General features: G+C 47.7%; 1 protein-coding gene across 6 annotated transcripts; it reads right to left on the bottom strand.

The window, feature by feature from the left end:
* Positions 1-400: 400 nt before the first annotated feature.
* TBC1D24 (TBC1 domain family member 24) lies at positions 401-27076 on the bottom strand. 6 transcript variants are annotated; one of them, XM_083152661.1, is made up of 8 exons: positions 26948-27076; positions 16598-17622; positions 14799-14816; positions 12283-12441; positions 4309-4372; positions 3158-3253; positions 2728-2953; positions 401-2642 (listed from the first exon to the last, which is right to left on the bottom strand). In XM_083152661.1, exons 2-8 carry the CDS (start codon positions 17563-17565, stop codon positions 2464-2466), a joined length of 1710 nt encoding a protein of 569 aa, XP_083008787.1. In that variant the 5' UTR covers positions 17566-17622; positions 26948-27076; the 3' UTR covers positions 401-2463. The 6 variants fall into 6 exon arrangements, with proteins under 6 accessions (XP_083008787.1, XP_083008789.1, XP_083008788.1 ...); XM_083152663.1 differs by lacking the exon at positions 26948-27076 and adding an exon at positions 26778-26851; XM_083152662.1 differs by lacking the exon at positions 26948-27076 and adding an exon at positions 26758-26778.
* Positions 27077-27171: the final 95 nt, after the last annotated feature.

Genomic DNA, 27171 nt, shown 5'->3' with positions numbered 1-27171 from the left:
ATCAGCACTGAAGTAACATCTATAATTTGCATAATACAAAATTATACAGAGCAGCCGATTGGTTGCCATGGGCCACTTCTCCTCCCTTATCACTTCATACATCTACCCCTGTGTCCTTTATCAAGCCATCACTTCCACCAGGCAATATGATTGGTGGAGATGCAGCAACATGGATCGCAACTGGAAACGATCCTTCGCTTTATCCATCGATTACGTAATAATGATAGACAATGTCTAGGTCGACCAATAGCGGTCGGCGGTGACTAGATTCTGCAGCGGGCAGGGGCGGCGTTTGGAAGGGCATTGCTTACCTGCAAAAGCTAACAAGAAGAGTGGCCAATCAGAGAAACCCAGAAATCTGCTCGGTCACTCTCATTGGCTGTTGTTCTTTTTTTTAGAAGTCATTGAGGCAGTAAGGTAGTAAATAAGCTTTATTGCCACACATACTGGGAACGTCTACCTAGAATCAATACAGATGTGTGCTCATACACCTAGCGCTTGTGCCATACTGGAAAAAGAAGGTCACCTGGCTAGGGTAGGTGGTCCCATATTTTTTTGCCCAAAAATATGGTAAGAACCTCAATTTTTTTTCTCCATGTTAAATTGCAGTTTATTAAAAAGGTTCAGATTGTGCAACTGAATGGTCTTTTTTCTGCCTAGTAGCACCTCTATTACACAAGTACTGTCACAGGAAACGTTAAAGGCAATACATTGTATAATAGAACAATGAACGTATGTGATACACAGTACTGTGTGAACACTGTCACTGCTGCCATCTAGTGGACAGAGTAAAATGTAGAGGCCAAAACAACTTTCAAAACTATTTTTATTTCTTTTCTTTTTTGTTTTTATAAAAAAAAAAGAAAATTTTCCATTTAAACTCATTGCCATTGAAATGTAAGTGCCTCCTGTTTCTCCCATAATCATGGACTGTGTTCTGTGCAGGGAATACTGCAGGAGATTCCTGCGGGCCCCATAGATCTGTATGGTTTTTATTTTTAAGATGTAATATAATAAATTACATGTCTTCCAGTTGTCTTTACTCCTGGACAGGGCCCTGGTTTCAGTGACACTAAAAATAAATCTATGTTCTAAAATATAAATGGCAGGAGTAAAAACACAAGGCTTGTATCATTCCTGAGTAATGATGGATGCATTGTCCCAGAGAAGAAAAGATATAGGACAGCGTTCTCCTACTCAGCGACCGTCTATCCCTGTATCTCCCCTCGCTCAGATCCGTTCCTCCGGTATTACTCGGACATCTCCTCTGACACCCTACATCTCTGCTGTACGGTGTACGGAGACTTGTGCTGCGAATTGTTACCTGTGCTCGGTGCTGCGAATTGTTACCTGAGCTCGGTTTCTAGTTTTTCAATTAATGTAACGTTATAATTCGGTGTACACTGTATTGTTCTAACGTGTGCTAAATGTACGGCGCTGACAACTAATTGTGATGCCTAATAAATACAATGTAATAATAATAATAATAATAATAATAATAATAATAATAATAATAAAATACTGCACATGAGGGGAGAGGGTGCTAAATCTCAGAGACAGAGATTTGAACCATCTTTCCTATAGCGATGCCAAACATTTTTTAGGTTATTATAGGCTAAATGATGTAGGAGCCATAATACTTTGTAGATCTCGCTTTTTGTTACTCTGTCACCTTAAGACAACACCCATTTTATAACCCATTGGAACAAGCATTAAAAACACTCACTCTGTACAGAACAGTCTGAAATAGTGGTTTTGTTTAAGGGCTCGGACTCTTGGCCTTTAAATAATCTTGGATTGATTCCAGACCTGTTCTGTCTACAAGTAAATGCTAATCTAGCCTATGTATGTATATTTCTAAGCAATGGCACACAAAATAATAAAGTGAGAATGATACAACACAAAACAAGCCCAATGCCACACATTCATTTTAATTCAAATATTATATCTATACCAACTTGGTAACAGTCATTCCAGTAATGGACGTTTCTGTGGAAGGGGAATGAAAAAAACACTTAACGCAGAAATCCGTGACACAAGTGGGAGAAAGTGTACAGGAGGCCGGGTGCCCTGAGGATATGGGATATGACCCCAGATATGCAGAATACACCCCCACCCCCAGGGAGAGACGGAGGTGTCAAGTCAAAGAACAATTCATTCTTATACCCGCGAGTGCCGCCTCACGGCATTAGAATGTTCTGTATTCTAACAGAAGCCAGTCCATAATCTGGGAGTGCCAAGTGTAGAGGGCACAGTTCACTTTGGTCCCATGAGACAGAATTAAGCTATTAAGGGTACATCACTGTAGTTTTGTTAGTGCTTTGTACGGTTGTGTCCAACCGCTACAGTTCTACAGAGAAGCGGCGCCTCCCAGTGCATGGTAGAACCCCGACTAACCGCCTAGGTACCTGCTCAGATGTTTCCGCATGGCCAGAACCATGTGCAGATAGCTAAAAGGGCGACTCAAGGTAACGCAGAGGAATGGTCATCGTTGGTTAAGTGGTCCTTGAAGCCCCACACCTCAATCGTTGCGATCTGGAAGGTTTCCGAGCAGAGAGGTTGGTTATTGAAAGTATTGCAGTGACTGGTTCTTCCATAATTCAGGTCTGAATCCAGATAAAGGGCTTGGCCGTCACCACCACCTGATGGAAGAGAACGTCAGTCTAGAAGAAGGTCCTAGCATGATCATGCAGTCTATACGAAGCACCAGTAGTAATGGCTACTCACCTATGATGATGCAGTCGGTGCTCCCTGCCATAAACATAGAAGCGGTTTTGGATGGGAGGTTGAAGTGACGGGTGGCCAAGAAGGGGGAGAGGCGGTCGGAAGGGTCGGTTCCGTCTGCGGTCTCCAGTGAAGAGTTGGTTTCTTTATCTGCGGCTGCAGAACTTACTCTGCCAAGCTCTGGATGTTTAATGATCACCCACTCGTAACGCTCCACCTCCGGCTGCAGCTGAATGGATGAGAAAAGGAGGAGGAGAACATGGTGGGGTTTGGTCTATGGACAAGTTTTCAGGACATCACTACGGAACCGTCTGACTGTTGTGCAGTGTCCCATAAGAACATCGGAGTAAAATCTACAAGCGGCTACCAAGAGATCAGGTCATGGATCACATCTGATCATCTCAAGTCCATAACCAGAAGAACTGAACCTTACCCGAAATACAAAGCACTCTCCAGTCCCGAAGAAACTCAGCTTGTTCCCGCTCTTCTTGCGCGCGTTCCAGTCGGTAGAGAGGAAAGCCCCGCACACCTACGAAGCGGACAGTTACTTAGTAATAGAATGTAGATAAAGCTCCTGAGAAGCCCTCACAAGGTGCAGGCCTGCTGCCACAATGCTGGGAAGATAGCAGACTTGTATCACAGGGGGTTTGTAAAGGCAGGGTGCTAGCAACGCGCCTCCGCTAATGGGCCTATAGCAAGGACCATGATAAATGCATCATCGAAGTTTAAATAGCAACGTGACTGGGTCATAGCATTAAGCCCTTGAGAGAGGCCTGTCTGTGGCAGAGACCAGGAGAGGCCTGTGATTTGACAATTTGGACAGAGAATATGTTCTAACCCAGCGGTTCTCAAACTGTGGGTCCTGACCCCAAAGTGGGTCCCAACCTTGGTCGTCACGCCATGTTGCTGACCATCAGGCTGATGATTTTTGTAATCTCAGTCAGTGACTGTTATTTTAGACTCCTCCCATCATTTTATGCCTCCACATAGCTGGCATGTACAGTATGCATAGTAGCCTACCCTCCTGAATTCTGCAGGTGACTCCCTGAAATAACAGCAATCTCCCTCATGTCACCAAGCCCACATTACACGGTTACATTTTTTGGGGAAAAAAAAGGAATAAGAGACAGATACATTTACATTGAATCATCAGCGCATTTCCCAGCACTTTACCAAGTATAGTATCTCTTAGTAACTGCTTTGGGGCTCATCTACATTTGTATATAAGTCATTCCTCTCAGATGTAGCAGGAAACACCCACAACTCTAGGTGCCACGTTCACAATCTCTCCATATATGGAACTAGACACGCCCTTTGGGTGGAGCATGACACGCCCCCACAATGGGGCACTGTGCAAAATTCTACTACCAACTATAATCTCCCTGAAACTCGTTTTCAAAAGTAGGCAAGTATGTGCTGTCTGCTGACTACACATGTGATGTGATGACCTTCTGCAGTCACTTGCTGGGGTCCCGTAATTATTTTTATTGTCTAATGGGGCCCCAGAGCAAAATAGTTGAGGACCCCTGTTCTAACCATTACCAGACATAAGAAGGTGCCTGGCTGCACATTCGTGTTACATACCTCTTGGTTGGTGGTTTTGATGAGGAGAAGGGTGGGCTCATGACACTCACAGTGCAAGTAAAACCTGCCAATGAAAACAGAGGTCAGACGGGATAACCCACTACAGTGCCTGTTTTGTACAGAAACCATAATGAGAGGACGATGTAGAACCTACTACTCAACATTCTACCTCAGAAACAATAAGAATATATTTTTTTTATTATAGTGCGTTCCTCCAGAAAAAATGAAAGTTATGGTAGAACCTACCTTTGTTAACTTTCTTTCCTTGAAGTCCATGGGAACCACAGGGGACATCGGGGTTGTAGGTGGATCCAGGGGGTCCGAGGCACCAATCAGCGAAGCTTCTTAAGATTTCCCAGGATGCCCGGGCCCTCTCCCCTACAACCCCGCCTCCAGGCTCACACAGCTCAGTTTTGGTAACAAGCCGTAAGCAGGAAGCGGAGAAAAGAAGAGGACAGAGAGAACACATGTCCAAGTACACATACATACATACATATCACGGTACATGAACAAGACTATGGTCGTTAAAGGTCACAGTGCAGTATATCACACATAGGGAAACCTCAGGAACAAATTGAAGGGAGGGCGCCCTGTGGTTCCCATGGACTTCAAGGAAAGAAAGTTAACAAAGGTAGGTTCTACCATAACTTTCATTTTCCTTTTCAGGGTCCATGGGTCCCACAGGGGACATCGGGGATGTCACAAGCCGTATTTCAAGGGAGGGAATTTGCCTGAGGTGTCAGAAGTACCCGACGACCAAAGGAGGAATCCTGGGAGGCGAACGTGTCAAAAGCATAGAACTTAATGAAGGTATGAACAGATGACCACGTTGCAGTCTTGCACAGCTGTTCGGCCAAAGCACCTTGGCGTGTTGCCCATGATAGGTCAGCCGCTCTGGAATAGTGTGCTTTGGTGGAAGGAGGAAAAGGCAGATTATCCTGCCAATAAGCATCTTGAATAGCCATGCAGATCCAGCGAGCAATAGTCTGTTTGTTCGCTGGCCAACCCTTTTTGTGGAATTCATAAACCACGAAAAGGGAATTAGATTTTCTGACCGTCTTAGTACGTCTTAGTAGAGCCCTGACCACATCCAATAAGCGTTCCTCTGTAGAGATATATTCCGTGTTAAATGCCGGAATCACCATCTCCTGATTGATGTGGAATCTGGAGACCAACTTTAGAAGGTGCGATGTTTTAGTCCACAACATCCCTATTGGGATGAAATATGAGGAGAGGAGCTTACATGAGAAAGCTGACATATCTTGCGGAAGCAATGACCAAGACGAATACTATCTTGTCTGTCAACCTTTTGAAATCCGCCGCTTGTAGCGGCTCGAAAGGAGGCTTGATTAAGGCCTGCAGTCCAAATGACAAATCCCACTGAGTTGTAGGGGGACCACATGGAGGTGAGAATGAATCACTCCCTGTAGGAGTGTACGTACCTCCGGCAAGAAGGTTAATTTCATCTGAACCCAGATGGATAAGGGTGAGACTTTGATTTTTAGAGACGTAGTCTAAGTCCAATGTCCAGAACCTTTTGTAGGGATGCCAGAAATCTGGCCACCTTGAAAACCTTTGGAACAAACTTCCTAGCCGTACACCACATACAGTAGGTGTGCCATATTTGGTAATAAATTCTGAATGATACTGGCTTGCACGCCTGAATCATGCCTTTGGCTTATTTTGGAAGAAATTTTTTTACTTTACAGTAAAGTAGTTTCAAGCGCCACGCTATCAACGACAGGCGCTGACCAGGTCCTCGAGTATGAGACCACCCGAAAGGTTAAGAGGAAGGGTGGTTGGGAGGACATTTGTAGAAGGTCCACATACCAGTGCTGAGTGGCCCGGCTGGAGCTGTCAGGACGAGGTTCCCGCCTCCCTATTTGAATATCCTGATTACCCTGGGAATCATGGATTTTGGTGGGAAGACATACGGAAGATAATAATTCCTTGGACCTGCTAGGGCATCCATGAAGCTAGCTTGATGATCCCTGTACCCTGACCCGAATGTTGACACTTTTGTTGTGTCTGGACACCATTAAGTCCATTTCTGGTAGGTCCCATCGGTCTTTGAGGAGGGCGAATAACTCTGGATGGAGTGACCACTCCCCCCGATGGAAGTCGATTTAGGGATCTGTTTTCCAATTTAGAACTGCTGGGAAGATCGCAGACAGAGCCATAAGACACTGTTTCGCCCAGGCAGAGATCCTAGAGACTACTTGGAGAGCAGCAGTGCTGCGAGGGTATCCTTGGTCAAGTATGTACACCACAGCCGTGGCCTTGTCTACTCTGATCAGGACCGGGTTCTTCTGAAGAAAGTCCTGAGAGCGGATTATTAGGGCCTTGTAAGTTGCCCAAAGCTCCAACACGTTAATGAAGAGACGTGTTTTTGGATTGGCCCACATGCCCTGCAAGGCTCGGGAGTGAGCTAATGTCCCCCAGCCTTGAAGGGCGGCGATCGACCCTTCTTAGAACCAGAAGGGACGTTGACTTGTGGACCTGATATTGTCCATCCGTTTTGCCAGAATGAGGTGTTGAGAGGGCAAAAATGAAACTGTGCCCACTCCACCATGTTCAAACATTGACATCATCAATTCCCAAGATTTTCATTGCGCCCAGTGGCTTAAGACTCTGGAAATCTGCAAAAAACACCCATATTTGGTGATGCAGAGAATTGTCCTTGTCCCTGAGAAGAGACATCCTACATGACTGAGTGTCCAGTGTAGCTCTCCAGATGCCACCTTTGTTGCGAGAGGAGCCAACCGAGATGTTGGAGTGTCCTGATTGTTATCTATAGGTGAGATAACAGCAATAATAGGGACTTGGCCACCAGTAGTAGGTCGTCTAAATATATAGAAATACTCGGATACCCAGATGGTGAATGTTCAGCCATAAAAGCCATGAGTTTTGTGAAAATCCTGGGGCTGTGGCTAAGCCCAGTAGAATTAAAAATGGCTATTTTAAAAAGCAAACCTGAAATGTTTCTGGTATGCTGGCAGATTTGGGACATGCCAGTAAGCGTCCCGAATGCCCAGGGTGACTATTTATCCCCCGTTCCATGGGTAGGATTATTGCCCTTAAAGTTTCCATCCGAAACTTTGAACCCTGCACCACCCTAAAGAGACTTCAGTTTTAGAAGTGGCCTGTAAGTTCCGTTTTAGAACCAGGACCAAAGACGAGTAGTAGCAGAGTCTTCTCTAGTGGTGAGGGATGACCCGAGACCGTGGCAGACCTTTTTATTTTAATAATTGTTCTGCTTAGTCTGTGTGAGGTAGACCCATGCAAAGACCTTATCCCTGTGACACAACTTCCTTTACCCAGGCATGTATAGTCACTGGTGTTCCTACAGCACCTGGTGTTCCCATGTGGACTCCGATCCACTTAGTAACCAGGTCTAACACTGTTTTCCCGGATTGGACGAGATATGCCTTATCCAGTGTGGTATGGCTGCAGGTGAGGAAGACGAGAAGTCAGCCTCCCGCTTGGGGTTCCCCCTGTGGAGGGGCCGTTATGCAGGTGGTTGCCGGGATGGGCAGGAGCCTGTAGTGGCCCATGCTTGGGCTTGCCTTAATGGCATGATTGGTCCTAGAATAGGACTGATCTCGGGTTTTCCTTTTTGGGGTAAAGCCGTGGATAGACACGCAATATTGGCAGCTGTCAGAGAGGCCACAAACTTGTTAAGGCCTTTCCCCAAAATAATTTTTACCCTTAAAAAGGTAAAAGTTCCAAGGTCTACCAGGACTCCAGGTCCACTTTCCCTGTATTGGGCAAATGATACGGCTGGCATGAATGAAGCTGGTGGATGTCTGGGCAGCGACAGTGCCAGCCTGATATAGCTCCTATGTATATATATATATATATATATATATATATATATATATATATATATATATATATATATATATATATATATATATATATATATATATATATATATATATATATATGTATATACATATATAGATATAAATATCTATGTATATATGTATATAATGCTGCTTGTTTAATGTGAAGTACACATAACTTAGCATCCTCGGAGGAGTCTTCTAGGACCTGTATAAGTGGCTTTAGCCATGTCAATAGAGGTCCTCCCCAGTGAATGGGGATATGGCCCTTAAGGAGTGCTTCAAACACCTTGGTAGGGTCTTTTAATATCAATCCTGAAGTGACCAACAGTATTGAAGGATACCTTAGAATAAACCAAGGGAGTAGGCGTGGTTCACAAACCTGACTAGCCCCTTAATCCCTCCTGATTACCATCAAGTGGTCTGAATGAGGGCAGTAGGGTTAGTTTCTGCTTTTATTAGAAACCATCTCTGGTTTTAGCAGTAGGTTCAGGCTTCACCAAGTCTGACATTAACACCTCACGGATTGCATGAGTGAGAGCTGCCGCATCAGTTGTCCCTGCTTCGAAGCAGGAGTGCTGTAGGCATAGCATCATCATATTGTCATTATGAATATTGATGACATCCTCAGCATTAACATTATTTTCCCCCTTATGATCTGTGTCAACCTGTGCTACAGAGAGCAATTGTTAACAGAAACCTATTAGGTAGTGCAGCGTCAGGTAGCAGGTGTTGCCTAGCTACCGAAAACTGCTGCCAGATCCGCACAGAGGTAGACAGGGCCTCCCACCAAGGTGGGGGAGGGGGGCTGGACTACAGAGGGGTCAAAGGCAATCCAATAGGTTGCCTAGTAACTGTTGTTAGGCTGCCCAGGGAGGTTGAGGGAACCACTGTGGCAGAAGACTGGCCAGGGGGGGTAAAGTGAATAACATATAACCCGTCCTGGAAGACATCCTGTTAGACAGGCCTGCAGCACAGCTCTTGCAGGACAGGAGTTTTGTAAACTCTGTCTGGTTGTACCCCCGTTTGGATATAATGCAAACAATCCCAAAGTGGGGGGGTTACAGTGCACAATAGGTATACACCACAGAGGGAACCTAGAGTGATATCACTGAGTGTATGTGACCCTAGAGGATTAAACCTCTGTCATCCTCCTCAGAAGATGAGAGAAATACAGTGGACAGTGCAGAAGTACTGACAGAAAGTGAAAGTAAAAGAACTAGCACATTGCAGTCACATACACAAGCATTTACATACAGCCATATTACAGCCTATAAATGCTATCACACCCTGTATCAACCGCTTGAACTCTAATGGAGTAAGGGGGATTTAGGGTGTCTGTGAAAGCAATCACTTAGTCAGTGAACGGTTTCACAGGGGAGACTGTGCCCTCTCTCTGGAAGACTACTGTGCCTGTGGAAATGGCGCTGGTCTGAGAGAAGGGGGGGCGGGCACAGGGTTAATGCAGCTAACTGAGCGGCTATCTCCGAGGAGAATGGCGCCAAAGCTGGGGGAGGGACTGCAGGCTACGCGCCAACTCCCCTTGCTGGTCTTCCCCCACCAGGTAAAAAGGAGCCTTGTAAAATGGATGTCCCCCACATCCTGGCCTGCGCTCCGGTCCCCGGTGGTCTAGTGGAGTCCCTGACTCGAGGGCCAGTGTCCACGCCAGCTGCTGCGGCTGTCTCCCACAGCGCGCAGCATGGCAGCGGTTTGTGCTCTCTAAGAGAGCCTTACCTTCTCCTGGACTCCGGCCACGCTGCCTGGAGGAGATCCCGCGGTGCTAGGCGCTGTCTCCCCTCCGCCGGGCTACCCCGCTTGACCGAGGTCGTGGGGGAATGTCGGCGCCGGCAGGAGTGATGCGGCTGCTCGCGCCGCCGTCAGATGATTGACGGCGGTGAGCAGCCTCAGCCGCAAAGCGGCTCAGCCGCTTAGGCGGCAGATTCAAAGTAAAAATAAGTAAAAATAAAAAAAAGAATATAGCAGCTTCTTATGGGATTACCTCAGTGAGGTAATCCCTGCTGATAAAAAGGTGCGTCTGCTTCCTGCAGGCACCAAACAAAAACTGAGCTGTGTGAGCCTGGAGGCGGGGTTGTAGGGGAGAGGGCCCGGGCATCCTGGGAAATCTTAAGAAGCTTCGCTGATTGGTGCCTCGGACCCCCTGGATCCACCTACAACCCCGATGTCCCCTGTGGGACCCATGGACCCTGAAAAGGAAACTCCTGGCGCTTTGTAGAAATCAGGAACATAACACAAAGATCAGCAGAAATCACAGTAAAGGGTTGAAGCAGCCATTTTGGATCATAAATATCAAGTATTATTTATCTTAACCATGAGAGCACTAGACGAGGCAGCCATCTTGGGCACACTACATAAATCACCATTGGCAGGATGAGCAATTAGAGCACAGATAACGGAGGGAATGGACCGCCGTGTGGTGGTGTAGATGTGTAACGCATATCGCAGGAAGAAGTACAAGGTAACAATGACAAGCGCAGTACCAATACTGCCATCTATCAAGGCTAGCAGAATAGATATCAATGACAAAGGGCTGGGTGATTGTCCCTGTAATTTCTGATGTGCCCAAAGACTTATCATGGAGAAATGTAACAAGGAAGAGTGGACAACAGGATGCCATGATGGGAATCTGTGGGAGACACGTCAACAGCGGTCATACGGTGATGGAAAGTTTCCGAATCTGTCGGGGAAAGTGTTTTCCAGCACTCACTGACAGAATATATTGTGGGACAGTGGTCTTACTTCCCTCCAACGCTATTCGATACACTCTTATTAAGTATGCCAAGATGTGGTGAGCAGGTGTTTGTGGCGCAATGCCCTAAAAGGACTACAGTATGTAGCAGAACAGGCAGTATGTATGTAGCGGCAGAAGCAGACAACAATTGTCCCAAACCACTGAGTTATGCACCGCTGTGGCACCCTGGGGCCCCTCAGGACAATTGCAGGGGGTGCCATGGATTGGTGGTCCAGGAGAAATTAAAATTATTTATGGTAAAAGTCATAGGCAAACCCAGTGCAGTGCTCAATGGTGATGTGATTCGAAAAAGTTTGGGAACGACTGCCGTAACTGGTTATACTGGTTGTATAAATCCCCTGCAGAATCGCTGCATACAAGACATGATGCAATTCCAGAGAAGTCACAATTCCTGAGCAGATATAAATACTCGATTTGTTATCATTAAACACAAGTGTTACATCTACACCCTGCAGCGGGGTGTAGTGCGGCAGAGGATGGTGTGGATGGAGTAGAACTGAAGCCATCTCTGAGAGGGGTAAAATGTACGAAGCGTCGTTATAGGTGGCAGAAGAGGTAGGACATTCCGCTTGTCTTCTCATGTATGCTGTATGACCACTACAGAGGCACTGGAAGGAAACAGCGAATCGGCTGTGAGCGCCGGCAGGCACCATTGGAGGGTGGGGTAATGGGTGCCGGACGGGGTCCCGACATGACTGTCGGGACCCAGACTGTCGGAACCATATACCACAACCGGGTAAATGTACGAAGCATCGTTATAGGGGGTAGTAGAGGTAGGACATTCTGCTTCTCTCCTCATGTATGCTGTACGACCGCTACAGAGGGCACTGGAAGGACACCACGCATGGGCTGTGAGCGCCGGCAGGCACCGTTGGAGGGAGGGGTAGATCCGGCAGACATGACAACATGTCCCTGCTTTGCCTCAATAAAGAGGTACTGCGGCTCAATTCATGCTACTATTGTACATTTACCCCAGAGTCTGGTCCTTGGTGGAGTAACCCTCTCCTACATCACCCCTGTATGGACTATACCTAGCTCAGCTGCCTGGCAGATCCTTACATGCCCAGCGCAGTGCTGGGAAAGGAGACGAGGTTATGTCTCAGTGGGGCAGACGAATTAAGTCTGGTGAAGGGATAAAAAAAAAAGAAGGCAATAATGCAGCAGCCAATCAGCTACTTTTGGTTAAGTTACAGGCTGGGTTTGAAAAAAGGACAGTTAGGAGCTGATTGGCTGCTGTTTTATCACCGACCACTTTATCACTTCTCCAGGGTTAATACAGCTGCCCCAGTGGCCCCTAACTGCCACCACATCGGAATGTCTCTCCTAGGACTGACGATCCTAGGTAAGCAGAGGACGTACCTGCTGAGGCTATTGCCGTGCTCCTGATTGGTGTACAGCAGAAGAGGCTGGCAGAGCGCAAATCTCTCCGGGATCCAAGACCAGATGTCGCGCATTTCTTTCACGCAGACAATATCAGACTTGAAGTTCTCGGCATGTACAGCCAGGTGGACATTCTGCCTGCGAGACACCGGGCAGGGGAAGAATACAAAACAGAAATCATCAATATACAGAATGTAAATGGAAAACCAAGCACACACAATGGCTCCACCGCTACAAGGCAGGGGAACGGAGCCAACACAATATGGCCACCGGACCCAAAATATTCAAATACCGTAACTTTATTTGGGGCATCACAGCGGGGTAAATGTTACATGGGCCATTTATTGAAAATTATTTGTGTTTATTTTCCCGAAAACACCCGCATATATTTAGTAGCACCTGAACGTATGTAGCGGGCTCTGCAGTGGAGGTCTCCAATACCTGCCGAGTCCCACCCATTCCCGCTGGTAACTGCATACCCGTAGGTTTCTATGGAGGGATGTGATGCAGCAAGAGTATTGCAAAGCATTCTGGGAATTGACCCAAGCAGATATCGCCATCTGAAGGTTACACATCACATATGCAGCTTGCAGAGGGCTCAGAAATGGCCGCTGTGCATGTGCGCTCAGTGGGACCGTACAGGTGCAGTAGTCCCATTTCACATTGAACATAAACAGGCACCTTACCGTGAAACACGTTCCGCAGAGTCCAGTTATCTGACCGTGGGGTAGATGTATGAAGCAGTGATAAAGGGAGGAGGCGTGAGCCAGAGGAGAAGTGGCCTATGGCAGCCAATCAGCACTGAAGAAACATCTATGATTTGCATAATATAAAAGGATACAGAGCAGCTGATTGGTTGCCATGGGCCACTTCTCCTCCTCCCTTCTCACCGCTTCATACATCTGCCCCAGTATACTGATTTTGGATGTCACAAGTTGCCCTGTCACTAAGATTTTTGTTTTAGTGACCCTTTATATATTTAGAGATTACCGTGAAGACGATCTGATAAGCTGCCCTTTATTTCCATGCATGCTCTTGCAAGACGGGCAAACCCGCTGCCATTCACCATATTAACCAGCTTTTCCCTGCCAAGCCCATCTCCCCACACATGTGACCAGTTCGGATCTCAATGCTCAGGGTCTTGCACAGAGCCTATACCATTGGAGGTGGGGGGGGGGGGCAGCAGAAAGCGATCAGTTAGACGCTATCTTACAGCAGCCACGCAGACAATAAGCCAGGATATAGTGTGACATGCAGAAGCCGGCGCTGCCCTCCTTTACATGGATGGATTTCAGAGGATTCGCCCTTAGTGAATGGAGAAGCGGACAAATATAGTATTAAACATTAATTGTCTGCGGTTGTCGTGGATACATGACAGCTGCTGCGGGAAGACGTCTAGCAGAACCTCTATGGAGAGTGGACAATCAGGTAATTACACCAGTTTCATCCCCGGCCGCGTATCCCTTACACACACCGGCGTAATGCGCGTCCATCACTACACAGCGGATCAGTCCACTAGGAGAGTCAGGGGTTCCGTGCCTCAGTGTCCGCACTTCTTCCTAGTGAGTGGATAGGCCGCATACTCCGCCACATGAGGTCTCCCCACTAGATGGCGATACACCTGGCGCTTTGTGAGGCCTTCTGCAGGGTTTATATGGAGCACACTGCATGTATATGGACCACAACCCTCCTGTACGGTCAATCCATTGTATTTGGGGATATGGTTGCTAGGTAGATAAACATTAGGGGGACACATGAAATAGTTGGCCATGGCCATCCACTAGGGAGCGGAAGGAGAATATAACAGCGCACCGAGTCCACGTCGACTTACGTCGAAATTCTGGGGGGAGACTTGAAATACTGAAGTCGATCTTCCCATTGCCACCCTCATGCTTGTGTTGACCTCACGACCCTCTTGACCTATTTTATGTGTCGCCATAGTGTCCGCCCTATGACCCATACCCATATTTGGATGGTAAATGTGGCAAGCTAATGTCCACACTGGAAGGGTATGGATAGAGACAGGGCCGTGTCACCCCAACATGCAGGGGGAACCCTTGTGGAGAGTGTAGGCGTTAAGAGGACCAGTTAGTGCTTATAAACATAGTAATGGGTCACTAGATGTTAAGCATTACAAATAATATAAACATAGAATATTATATATACTAAATGTAAAACGTGCAGACGGAGCCTAGAGACCACTAGAAAACAGCGTCAGTACTCATACAATGCAAAGCTCAGGCAAGTTAGACCGCCGGCCTGGGGAGAGAGAGTCAGCCGCTGGACATTAGGGGGCAGAGGAAGCAGGAAGTACAGCAGCTGCAGGGCGCAGAGGAAGCAGGAAGTATAGCAGCTGCAGGGCGCAGAGGAAGCAGGAAGTACAGCAGCTGCAGGGCGCAGAGGAAGCATGAAGTACAGCAGCTGCAGGGCGCAGAGGAAGCAGGAAGTACAGCAGCTGCAGGGTGCAGAGGAAGGGAGACAGCGAGGTCACTTACCGGACAGGGGACTGGACTCTGGAAAAGGACAGGACAGAAGGAAGAATAAAGGAAGAAAGAACAAGGCATGAGTGCACACAGTACGTGAAGTAATAAATCACTTGTTCAGCCATCTTTATATAAAACACGCCGACTGCTCCGATAGTGGTAAAAACAAGAGAGCGGGTCAGAAGCATCTTACCTAACGGCCCAATGCCTGCCTACCAGCCAGGCAATGCTTCAGAGCGGTTGATGGTTCCAAGGCACGGCACGTGGCAAACATGTCACACCAGATGCTACACACAAAGTGCAACAGCCGGACTGACACATGGGACCTTCCACGAGCGAATGTTTGGGTTCAGGATGTTAATAGCGCACGGTCAGCATTTAGCTACTGAGGCAGTAAGAAGAGTATATATAGAATTAAAACAAACTGCAAACTACTCAGTCAAATTAGCAATGCCCCAAGCCATCATTAAGGCTTCTCTGATACTGCAGGTCCTTACAGTGCATGATAACCGTACCCACTCTGGGCCCTCTAGCTGGTGTGAAACTACAAGTCCATGCATGGCCTAATGTAAGGCTACAAGACCTAGAACCCATGTTTTCCCCATCATTGCTGGTCTGGGGTGACTCCTGGTGAGCTGGCTCTCAGTTTAGATATATTTGTATGTGCTTTTATCATGTAGCCTTACAGTGGACAGTTACATGGCCCAGTGTGGGTGCAGTGTAGGGACCTCCAGTAAAGAAGCCTTGACGATGACCTGGAGGCTTTGCCAGATTTTATGTGTAACTAAGATCTGAGTTACCTACAGCTACAGCTCCTTCTACTATATAACTCTCAGTCTGGGGCTTCCTGCTGCCTCCATTCCCCTCCTCACATAACAGCCCCTGTCACATCACTCATCTTCTGATATACTCTGTGCTGCTGGGGACCCTGCTCCTCCCAATATATAACTCTCAGTCTGTGGCTTCCTGCTGCCTCCATTCCCCTCCTCACAGGTCACTGCCCCTGTCACATGCAGCCCTATCCTCACTGACACATCACTCATCTCCTGATATACTCTGTGCTGCTGGGGAACCCTGCTCCTCCCAATATATAACTCTCAGTCTGTGGCTTCCAACTGCCTCCATTCCCCTCCTCACATCATGTCACTGCCCCTGTCACATGCAGCCCTGTCCTCACTGACACATCACTAATCTCCTGATATACTCTGTACTGCTGGGGACCCTGCTCCTCCCAATATATAACTCTCAGGCTGTGGCTTCCAACTGCCTCCATTCCCCTCCTCACATCATGTCACTGCCCCTGTCACATGCAGCACTGTCCTCACTGACACATCACTCATCTCCTGACACACTCTGTGCTGCTGGGGAATGTGTGTCTTCTACTATATAACTCTCAGTCTGGGGCTTCCTGCTGCCACCATTCCCCCCCCCACACTTCATGTCACTGCCCCAGTCATACGCAGCCCTGTCCTCACTAACACATCACTCATCTCCTGATATACTCTGTGCTGCTGGGGATCCTGCTCCTTTCCTTCTACTATATAACTTTCAGTCTGTGTCTTCCTGCTGAATCTATCTCACTTCATGTCATGTCCCATGTGTAGAGGTCACTGCCTCACCTGTGCGGCTGTATAGGCTAAACACAGATGAACAGGTGATGAATACTATGGCCCAAATATTAAGTCACTTCACTGGCAGCGATTAACAACTTGGAATTTACTCTTATATGCAACAAGGATTGTGGGATATACTCCCCACTTGATGTCAAAATGCGTGAGGTTCATGCAGAAGCTAGAACCAGCAGTGCTCACCTTTTCTGCTTCACGGTGATCCCTTTCTGCTGCAGGGCCTTCTCGTTGGCCATTTGCAGCAGCTGTATTTCCTTTCGGGAAAAGAGGCGGATAGCAAAGGCCTTCTCCAGGAGCTTCTCAGGAGACACGGCCTTGGCAATGTCCCTCACAAACTCTTGGATGTCTCTTTTGACATTGCTGGACTCCATAGGCTGGCCGCCCCTCACCTTGTGGAAGAACTTGAGCAGAGCCAGCGCTACCCTGAACAGCACTTTATAGCCTTCCACTAAAAACACATCAAACACACGTATAACGTAGGCGAAGGGCAGTTCTCCGAAGAGCCACCTCTGCCAGTCAGAGTAGACCTCCAAGACATCCTCAGACACAGCCACCATGAGCTTATGGGGCCCCTGGCAGTATTTGCCAGCAAGATCTCCGAAAGTCATGCAAGAAGATTCAAATGCCAAGAACGTTTGATCCACCAGTCGTCTGTTGGGGTCATTGCAAGCCAGTATTCGAGAGACGTTCTCGAAGCACTCCGCCTCATCCTGGCTATAATGAAGGAGAAGGGCCACCAGGGAGGGGAGGATAGGACAGAAGGAAATGTCCGGGAACTGGTTTGAGATGCAGAGAATGATTTTCCTCACAGCTCCAATCCCTTCGGTGTTGAGACAGAAGGTGGGAACTTGGCGGTCGTCCACGAATTCCGGAAGAGGTAGGGTTCTTGCATTCCGCTTGCCCACAATCTTTCCCACGATGTCTCGGTATACGCTGGCGTCAGGCGTAACCGTGCGACATGGGATGTCCTTGATCAGTTTTTGAAACACCTTGGCCCGCAATGAATGGCTCTTTGCCCAATATCCCTGCCGGGACATCTGTTTCAGCTCTTGGAAGTCTGTACAGTTCAGTACTTTGGGGTTCGGTTGTTGCGATCCACCCATGTCCATTTGATCCCAGTCCACGAACGTGCCATATTCAGTGTCATCCATTGCAGCTCTTTGTGGGATGTTTTTCTTCAGTAATGAAATCTCAGTTCATAGCGGTTTCTAAAAATATAACATAAAAATATAAAAATTTAATTCTCTGCAACGTAAAAATATGCCCACTATGTATCGCATGTAATACATCAGGTTTCCTTTCAGGGTCAAACTGATCCATCGGTATACAGGGAAAATACATGGTGGGCCGGGCCCATTCCCTCCTCTAGGGGTCAGTGATGTGGTTCCTTCAAACAGGATCTGCATTCACCCGTGGACAAAACTACAATACGGCAATAACAGCAGTTGGGGTTAGTTTGTAAATAGAAGGAGCTGTCCAAAAGATCAGCTGTTATACAGAGCCTTCTACTTGGGGACAAAGGTTGGGGAGCTGGAATTTTTTGTCCTACAGACACACCCGTTCCCAAATTTGGTTCTCAAAGCAACCCAACAGTCCAGTTATATTTATATCCATACTTGGGCACATGGCTGTGACCTAATTAGTTTCTCAGTCAACTTAAATTTAGCCATCCATGCTCAACCATGAAAGCTTGAAAACTTAAGCTTCATCCACAAGGAGCGATTGGTCGCTCAGTGGCCCAATTGCTGAGTGTCCCGATCGTTGCTGATGAAAACGAGACACTTTGCTGGGGAAAGCCGCTGGTCGCAGGAGCACGCAGGGCTGGTCATGGGAGCATGCTCCCGACGACTGTCGCCCTGTACACACGGGTATCTGGTCACCCAGCGACCACATCCCTGGCGATTTCGGCTAAAATCGCCCCATTTGTACGGGGCTTTAGGAGGTACAAATAATATTCAAAATAAAGACATAAATAAAGGACACGTTTTTCATGAACACTACATGCCATAAGAAAACCGAAGAAACTAAATTTAAACTGTAAAAAAAAGTCTACTGGCGTATTGTAGAATACCGCTAACGCCACATGAAAAAAAACTTGCTGGGGACACCTGCGCAATACAGTGTACCTTCTCCTGGCATGCAGGTTCTATAAGAGCTTCTGCTGGATCTCCCAGGATCGGGGGTGGTGTGGTGAAGGGGTTCTCCATTTATTTAGACAGGAATGGGGAACAGTCAGCCCTCCAGCTGTTGTTGAACTACACATCCATCCCAGCATGCCCTGCAAACATGTAGCAGTGCATGCTGGAAAGTGTAGTTCAACAACAGCAGGAGGGCCAAAGGGTTCCCCATTCCTGCTTTAAGACGGATTGTCAATCAATTGCCTGGAACAAAGTACTCCTTCCATTCTGACCTAAGGAACAGTCATGACATCCCCTACTCCCTGCTGGCCTTTCATGTGGAATCAGGGGAGGCCATGATAGCCCAGACTGGATACAAAGAGGTTTACAGTAACAATTAGGGAGATACACGTTTTGGAAAGTCTTCGCTACCTGCAAAAGTAAAAGCCATGTGTATTAGTAGGTTACACAATGGAGATCTGCTTGTGCCAAGACACAAACACACACACACACACACACACACACACAGGAGAGCAGCATTACCACACAGCGCCCGATAACATCATCCTGACCTAGATAACATGAGACTGCTGCTGAAACATTAAAGACAGGCAACTCTCCCGGAGCCAAAGCAGAAGTGACAAAGAAAGTTCTGTGGTTCTAGCAGGTGCAGGTGATTTACACACAGGGAAATCCCCAGTCCCATCAGCACTAAAGGGCATTATAGCCGGCAAGCCTACCAGGTGTCACATGGCTTATTATACATACAGACCCTATGGTGCTTGGTAGGGGCATACAGTGTGTTACACAGTCTGTCACAGCAGCATGCGTGACTGGGTCTGTGCAGATTAAATGTCCCTGTAGAACTACCTTTGGGGCACATATGAAGGGGGAGGGGATATTTGGTTGTTTTCTCACATGCCGCAGCTTGACGAGGGATATTCAGTGGTTTGTGCCAATGGGTGAGAGCTACTGGGCACACATTAGCACTGGATGACAAGCAACCAGCATTTAACCTTCCTCACAGCTCAGGGTTAGCCAAGCTAAAAAGAAAAGTGGGCGAATCAGCGTAAAGGTGGGTACACACTATACGATGGTCGTTACCGATATACAGGATAACATCACGCATATTGTGCAGTGTTTACCAACTATATGGTTTACCCCCTATTGTCTGAACATATGGTTAAATCATTCACAATAGTCGGCGTTTATCCCGTGGGTCATTCGTTTTGCAGCCACATGGATTTCGTTAACTATATCGGTAGTGGGCATCCAAGTGGAGCTACCTACATGTTACCATATCCAGTGTTGGTAGCGCTTACACATGACAGGGCAATGACTTTGTAATAAAGTGGATAGGAGAGAGAGCACTCTGCAGTCACCCGCCGGCTCACCAGCCCGCCACACACACACAGGAGGGAGGGGGGCGGTGGATCTCCGGCAGCACAGCAGATCCGTTACAGAATCACTGCACAAGTCAATAAAATGCTGTAACGAGATTAAATCATGTTCAATTCCCCCCACCCCAACATAGCTGCCGGCTCCGAGGGCTTCACACATTACTGCACACTCCTAACACAGCCACCCAACCACAGACCTGCTCACTCTACATCTCTCATATAGGTGTCCAATCAGGGATATCATAGGATATATTATAAAGTCGGAAGGTGCTGACCGTGGTTCTGTAGGCGTAACCAGCACCTGTGCTTATTATACCTGGGTGACAAGACACCACCGTAACGGAAGACTTAAATGGGGTTTGTTACTAAGATGGGAGATCTATTGAAGATGGGGGTGTTGCCAATAGCAACCAGATTCTATTATCTTCTAGAAGGTGCTAAAGAAATAAGTAGTAAGTAGATTCCGATTGGTTGCTATGGGCAATATCAATCTTCAATAGAACTCCCATCTTACTAAATTTACACAGATGTCCCTAACCCCCCCCCAATAACTGCAGGCATGCTAATCACTAATACCGCTTTTCCACCAAAATCCCAGGTCACACACACAGGACTTTTGAACCAGGATTTTGGTGGACCGCTTCCCATGTCCCCATTACCACTCTCCTGTGGGCACGGCTGGAGGGAGGGGTGTGTGCTTGCAGTATGAGGCCAGTGTCGGGGGATCTGATGCAGGGGGTCTGCAGCTGTAGGGCAGTGGCAGGCGGCAGTAAGCGATGTGCGGCACTGGTGGGGTTAGGGCTGTCAGTGGTGGACGAGCAGCAAGCAGGAGATGTCTGCGCAATGGCCAGCCTCCCTTGCCCAGGTCGAAAAACCTGGGTAAGAGCCGATTTCACAGCTCGTTACCTGGGTTTTACTTGCTAAAATACCCTGCTCCAGTACGGGGTAAAAATCACTAGACCCAGGATATTCCTTTTGTCACTAGCACTGATAAGAATCCCGGGTTGGTGCGTGTTCACATGCAAAAACCTGGAATGTTTAGGTTGGCGGAAAAGGGGGATCCTTAGACATGCTTGAACTAAGCATCAAATAGGGTCGAGGTACCATTACTTAAAAAATAGGATCAGACTAGATGGGCCAAGTGCTTTGTCTCTCCTGTCTGATTGTACATATACATATATTAGAGGACATCAGATTCATTACGCACAGAACACTTATCTGCAGTTACACCCAGATTCTCGGGGAAGGATGATGTGGCACATAATAAGTAATGCGGAGCATAGAGCACAGTCAAGGCAGAATGACCAATTCCTGAGGGGACCCCAGATAATAGGAAATTGCTATGAGCAAGCCGAACAAAAACGCACCCAAGTGTAAGAAGCAGCTTAATTAATACATTGGGCAAAATGTTCAATTTAATCATGTAGCAATTAGTCTGATGAACAGAAGAGGGACAGAGATTGGCAGGTTGGGATGTGGTTACTGGTCAAACCATGCAGACAGTGTGACTAGCAAGGCTGATGTAAAGAAATTCTGTCAGGGCAGTGATGTCACAGCAGCTTAACAGACTGTAACCTCCGCTTTTCAACATATTGCACCAGGACATAAGGGGTTATTCTGGTTCACTCAATTTCCTTCTTAGATGGACAAAACTGTGTACACTGCAGGGGGGTAGATGTAACAGGTGCAGAGACAGTTAGATTTGGAGGAGTTATTTTGTTTCTGTGCAGGGTAAACACTGACTGCTTTACTTTTACACTGCAATATAGATCTCACTTTGAAGTAAAACCCCACCCAAATCTAATTCTCTCTGCACAAGTAACATTTACCCCACCTGCAGTGCACATGGTTTTGTCCATTTGAGAAGGAATTTGCCAGAAGGAGTGAACCAGAATAACCCCCATAGTCTTCGAAACCGAATATCGGACACATCCATCCTTTGTATTCGGAATCGGTACATCTGTCAGAATGACCTGGGCCAAGGTCGACATGACTTAAGGTCGAATTTGCATAAATGTCGACATGAGGAAGGTAGACTGGTCATAAGGTCGACATGGGTTTTTCACTTTTTTTATCCGAATGTCGACACAGTCGACATGGACACAGTTGGCAATGAGAATCGGACCCTCGCATTGCTCGCAATGCTTCGGGCACGGTGCCTCGCTTCGCTCGCCACAGCTTTAATAACCTCCTCCACGCCCTAGTGGATGGTAGGGCATGAAATACCGCCTGTCGGCACATGTCGGCTCAAAAAACAGTGAAAAACCCCATGTCGACCTTATGACCAGTCGACCTTCCTCATGTCTACCTTTATGCAAATTCGACCTTGTCATGTCGACCTTGGCCCATGTCGACCTTAAGTCAGGTCGACCTTCCAGCCAGTCGACCTAGTGGGGTCGACCTAATGACTGTAGACCTAAGTTCATTCTAATAGATGACCGCATCCCCTGTATTCAACGCAGTACAACAAAATCTGATTTCAATGTAAGATCCTGAAAAAGGCAAATTCAGTTCTAGTTCTCCACCCAACTCCCCTACATGGTGGGTTCTATCTCCGGTCTATAGTGTGCACCCATTTTCACATCCTAAATTGTTGCTATAGAAACCCAAGGCACGACAATGCCAGGATTAGGATCATGGCAGCTTCCACTTAAAGCTGGTGATGGTGAATATTAGCATCTCTGAAGTACACGCCTGAGAAATCTTGGAAACCAGTGAATACGTACAAGCACAGCACGTAGCCAATATGGCCGACAGTGTTTTTCAGTCAGAAATGTGATCATCTTCCAGCGAGTCACTAATGGAACACATGTGAGATCTATTTAGGGAATACAAAGTCCCTGCACATAGGAGGAAACAATACTGCAAAGTATATATACACAGAAATGTACAGGGGGTCAATAAATGTCCTTTTACGCCACCCCCCCAAAAAAATAAAAAATGTGTATATATATTTATTTTCTTTTAAATAAACATTAAGGGAGAAGATTACTAAGGCGGGAGTTCTCTCTCACATGGGATGTTTGCTATGGGCAATTAATCAGAATCTACTTCTTATTTAGCACTTACAAGATAATATCTGATTGGTTGCCCATGGCAGCATCTCATTTGAAATAGAAAGCAAACCTCTGTTAAGGTCCATGCCCAGCGTGTTAAGGACTATGCCCTGCGTGTATGGACAGCGATGATCGCTGTGGGGAAAGCCGCTCAGTGCATACACACTGAGCGGCTTTCCCCCTGCCCGGCGCTGACGGAGGGGGGAGGACGGCGTTGCATAGCGCAGAGCTATGCCAAGCCATCCTCAACACCGCTCATCTGCTGGTATTACCAGCAGATGAGCGGCTTTCCCGGCGATGATGCGGGAGCGCGCAGCAGTGCTCATCCCCGGGGCAAACACACTGGGCGGCTTTGAGCTGAAAGCCGCTCAAACTGGGTGTTTTGAGCGACTTTCAGCTCAAAGTCACCCAGTGTGTATGGGCCTTTAGAGGCAGAGACAGCAACTAATTATATTTGAGTTCAGTCTGAAGCCTTCTGGGTACACAAAACACCTATTCTTTCCTCTGAGGTGTTTGGAAAACACACACACACACACACACACACACAATATGGAGTGACATGCTCCCCACCCATATTTTATATGAAGTAGTGTGTACACAGAGACAAAATAAATTAATAAAATCACACAAGGACAAAGAAAAACAAACAAAGTGAAGCCGAATTTTGCACTTGAACTAGTTACCGTTAGAAAAGCAGCTTTGGTTGGGGTAGAAGATGTTATCCGGATGATGTTCAATTACAGAATTCTGTATTTTTGTATACACATGATCCTTTCAGAGCATGACGCACACAGCAATAATATACAATTACAAGAATAATCTGCAGGTGATCAATCAAACATCATTTGCCACAATAAGACATTGCCGTCAAATGCTGCAAACACGAAACCAACAAAGTTAAGAAGATGCAAGACTGGGAGTAATCCCCTTTATACGATGTCATAGTTTTACCATTAACATGACTTCTGCTCAGTTGTCACATACAGCAACCAAGTTGTGTGGTAAGAAGCGCAGCTGGTTGTGCAGAGGGACTTGTAATCTCGGTCCTTATGCTGTATGCAGTTTCTGAACTTCATGGCACGTACAATGCACCAGGGTGCGGGTAGAGTACGGGGAAAACTACAGTACGTCAGCGATTCCTCAAACTGTGTGCCAGGGCACCCTGGGCAGGGCCGTCTTTCCCACTGGGCTAATGCCCTGGGGCCCCACAAGCATAGGGACCCAAAGAAGCAGTACACAAGTCAGATGTCATCCAATTCCGACAGATCGGGGCGATATATTGGATGATATCAGGCCAAATCGGAGGCGTTTGACATCAAGTCCGATCAGATGCACATTCCTGTGCGCATCGGATTGGATCCTGTAGATCATTTATGCAGCACATGTGATATATTGAAATTAGATCATCAGCGTCGCATCACAGGTGCTAAAAAGCGATGTTTCGCATCCGATTCCCCTTTAACTTCTACAGCAGCTCCCTGGGAGTTCGATAACATGCGATAAATCCTATGGCGCCCTCCTGGAGAGCTACCGGGGGTGTAGAAGGAAAAACAGTTCCGACCGGTGTATGGGGATTCTTCTTGCAATTGTATATTACTGCTTATGGCAATCCAAGGAGCACAGGGCAGCGTTGACCTGGATCCCTGCTTCCCCTCCAGTGGTTGCACGGAATGACTGGCATGACATCATCTTCCCAGACGTTATCAGTGAGGAGCGATGAGAGGAGCCGCCGTAACGGAGAAGACAGAAGAGAATAAATCAGAAGTAGTAAAGGGCAGCAAAGGTGAAAAAGGGGAATGAAAGTTGTATGATGGAGGGAAAGGCGTGAAAAGGGGGAGTGGTGTAGGTAGGGGCCCCACTGCACTGCTTTACCTGCTGCGGTAGTGATCCGCACTAGGAAGCAGCATCAGATCAAAACACCAACCACCAAGCGGCTTGCAGCACCCGTTGCAGAGGCCGGGAAATCTCCACCAATCTCTACGGTGGAGATCCCTGGCATCTTCTCGCCTCCAAATGGCAACATTTTTCAACGCTCCTTGCCCGCCCCCTAAACAGCATCAGACTGTCAATCAATGACATACTGATGCCGGCCTGCATCCTGTGTCGCAAGATACGTTTGCACACAACCAGTGCTGTGCAACCACAAAGTACCAAGAATTGGTACTGTGCATTGAGGAGTGCAGGTGCTGCCACACATGTATGACCCCAGGGGTCAGTGCTCTTAAGCCCACACTAGGCAATTTGTGGCATTGCTGATATTGTTAAGGATATAGATCTCATACACATTGAGCGATATTGTTCAGCGACGTCACCCGCCCCCACTGCTCGCGTAGATCATTGACGATGGCTAATAACGAACATGCAGCACAGACAAGATTTATTGTCAGATTTGTTGTTGCTGGCAACACTTCTTTAAGACATTATGTAATGGATTATTACAGATTTTCTCTCCTTCTCGCCGTATCGGTTTTAGGTTTTTACTGAAATGAAGGGTAACGTGCGGCTAGAAGGCCCCCCAATGCAGCATGTCATGTTGTCCTTCACTGAGTTACATCGAGCATAAATCATCTACTACAGTAGGTCTTGAAGAATCAGGTAATGCGTTTCCAAAACCTACAGCTGGTTGGGAACCGCTGCTATGTGATCTGGCGCCAGAGCAGTGAAGCTGCGCGCAACAGCACCGCAGGGCCCTACACACCAACAGCAGCCTGTATTCTCCAATAGAGGCAACAGGTGAGAGCGCCAGGACCAGATATTAGCCGCCATCTTGTTGCCTGCATGCAGCCCCAATGCCCCACTGTGGCTACATCAGGAGAGAAGAACAAAGTGACCCACCATTCTGCTGCAAACTAGGGCCAGGGTGACCCCCAGATGAATAGAATAATAATAAAAAAAAATAATAATAATACACAGAAAATGTTGAAATACCAGGGGACAATACAGCAATGTGCACCAATGCCGGCACGCATGTCCACAAATGCCAGGGATCAGTCGGTGTAATACAGCAATGTGCACCAATGCTGGCATTCATGCCCACAAATGCCAGGAGACAGTCAGTGTATTACAGCAATGTGCACCAATGCCGGCACGCATGCCTAAAAATGCCAGGGATCAGTCGGTGCAATACAGCAATGTGCACCAATGCCGGCACGCATGTCCACAAATGCCAGGGATCAGTCGGTGTAATACAGCAATGTGCACAAATGCTGGCATGCATGCCTACAAATGCCAGGGATCAGTCGGTGTAATACAGCAATGTGCACCAATGCTGGCATGCATGCCCACAAATGCCAGGGATCAGTCGGTGTAATACAGCAATGTGCACCAATGCTGGCATGCATGCCCACAAATGCCAGGGATCAGTCGGTGTTATACAGCAATGTTGGCATGCATACCCACAAATGCCAGGGGTCTCACTGGGCAAGCAGCAGGAAAGCAGGGCATGAAGGGGTCAGCCCAGGAAACACATGACCACCTTACCTGCACAGACAGTATGGAATCCATAGGTCACTATACCCCATGTACCTGTAGCACCACGTGACCAGGGGAACCCAACCTCCCATTAGCTCCCTCACCTGAGTCCAGGGGGCTGTCTCTGACCTCTGTCACCCGTTACAGGGACGGATTCCCCTCTTAAACAGCCAGGAACCGCTCTGCCATTCCGCCCTCCGCCGCTACTCCCACCGCCGGTCTCCTCCTCCCGCCTCTCCCTGTCACTCCAGCTCCCACACACGACAACCGTATACAGCAAGCCACGCCCCTTCACGTACCCAGCAGCGCTGTCACTCACATTCCAAGGCCCCGCCCCCGCTACATAGCGCTGCTTCAGCTGCTTGTCAATCAAAGCACACAGTCGCCCCTCCACCGTGCCCACAGCAGTCTGTTCGCTGTCACTCACGGGAAAGCCCCGCCCCTCTGAGTTAAAGCAATTCCGCTAATCAACGCATGCGCGATAGTCACCTGGCGTCAAACGAGCTGCTGCCGCCGCCAGTACAGTAATCCTCTTATAATATGTGTCAGGTAGTAATGAATGCATTGGCCGATCCAGGGGGAGGGGCGTACAGGGCGATCGCGCAGCTCCGGCACGCCACTGAGAGAAGACTGGTTACGCAGACTCAGCTGCTCACCCCCGCCCCTGTGTTCCTGCAACCCCCTCACCAAGACCTAGGATGATAGGTCAACAA

Source organism: Crinia signifera, chromosome 7 (genome assembly GCF_055691185.1).
Source record: "Crinia signifera chromosome 7, ASM5569118v1, whole genome shotgun sequence".
Lineage (NCBI taxonomy): Eukaryota > Metazoa > Chordata > Amphibia > Anura > Myobatrachidae > Crinia > Crinia signifera.
The sequence above is the reverse complement of the archived record's forward strand: the minus strand, read 5'-3'. Positions and strand labels throughout refer to the sequence as shown.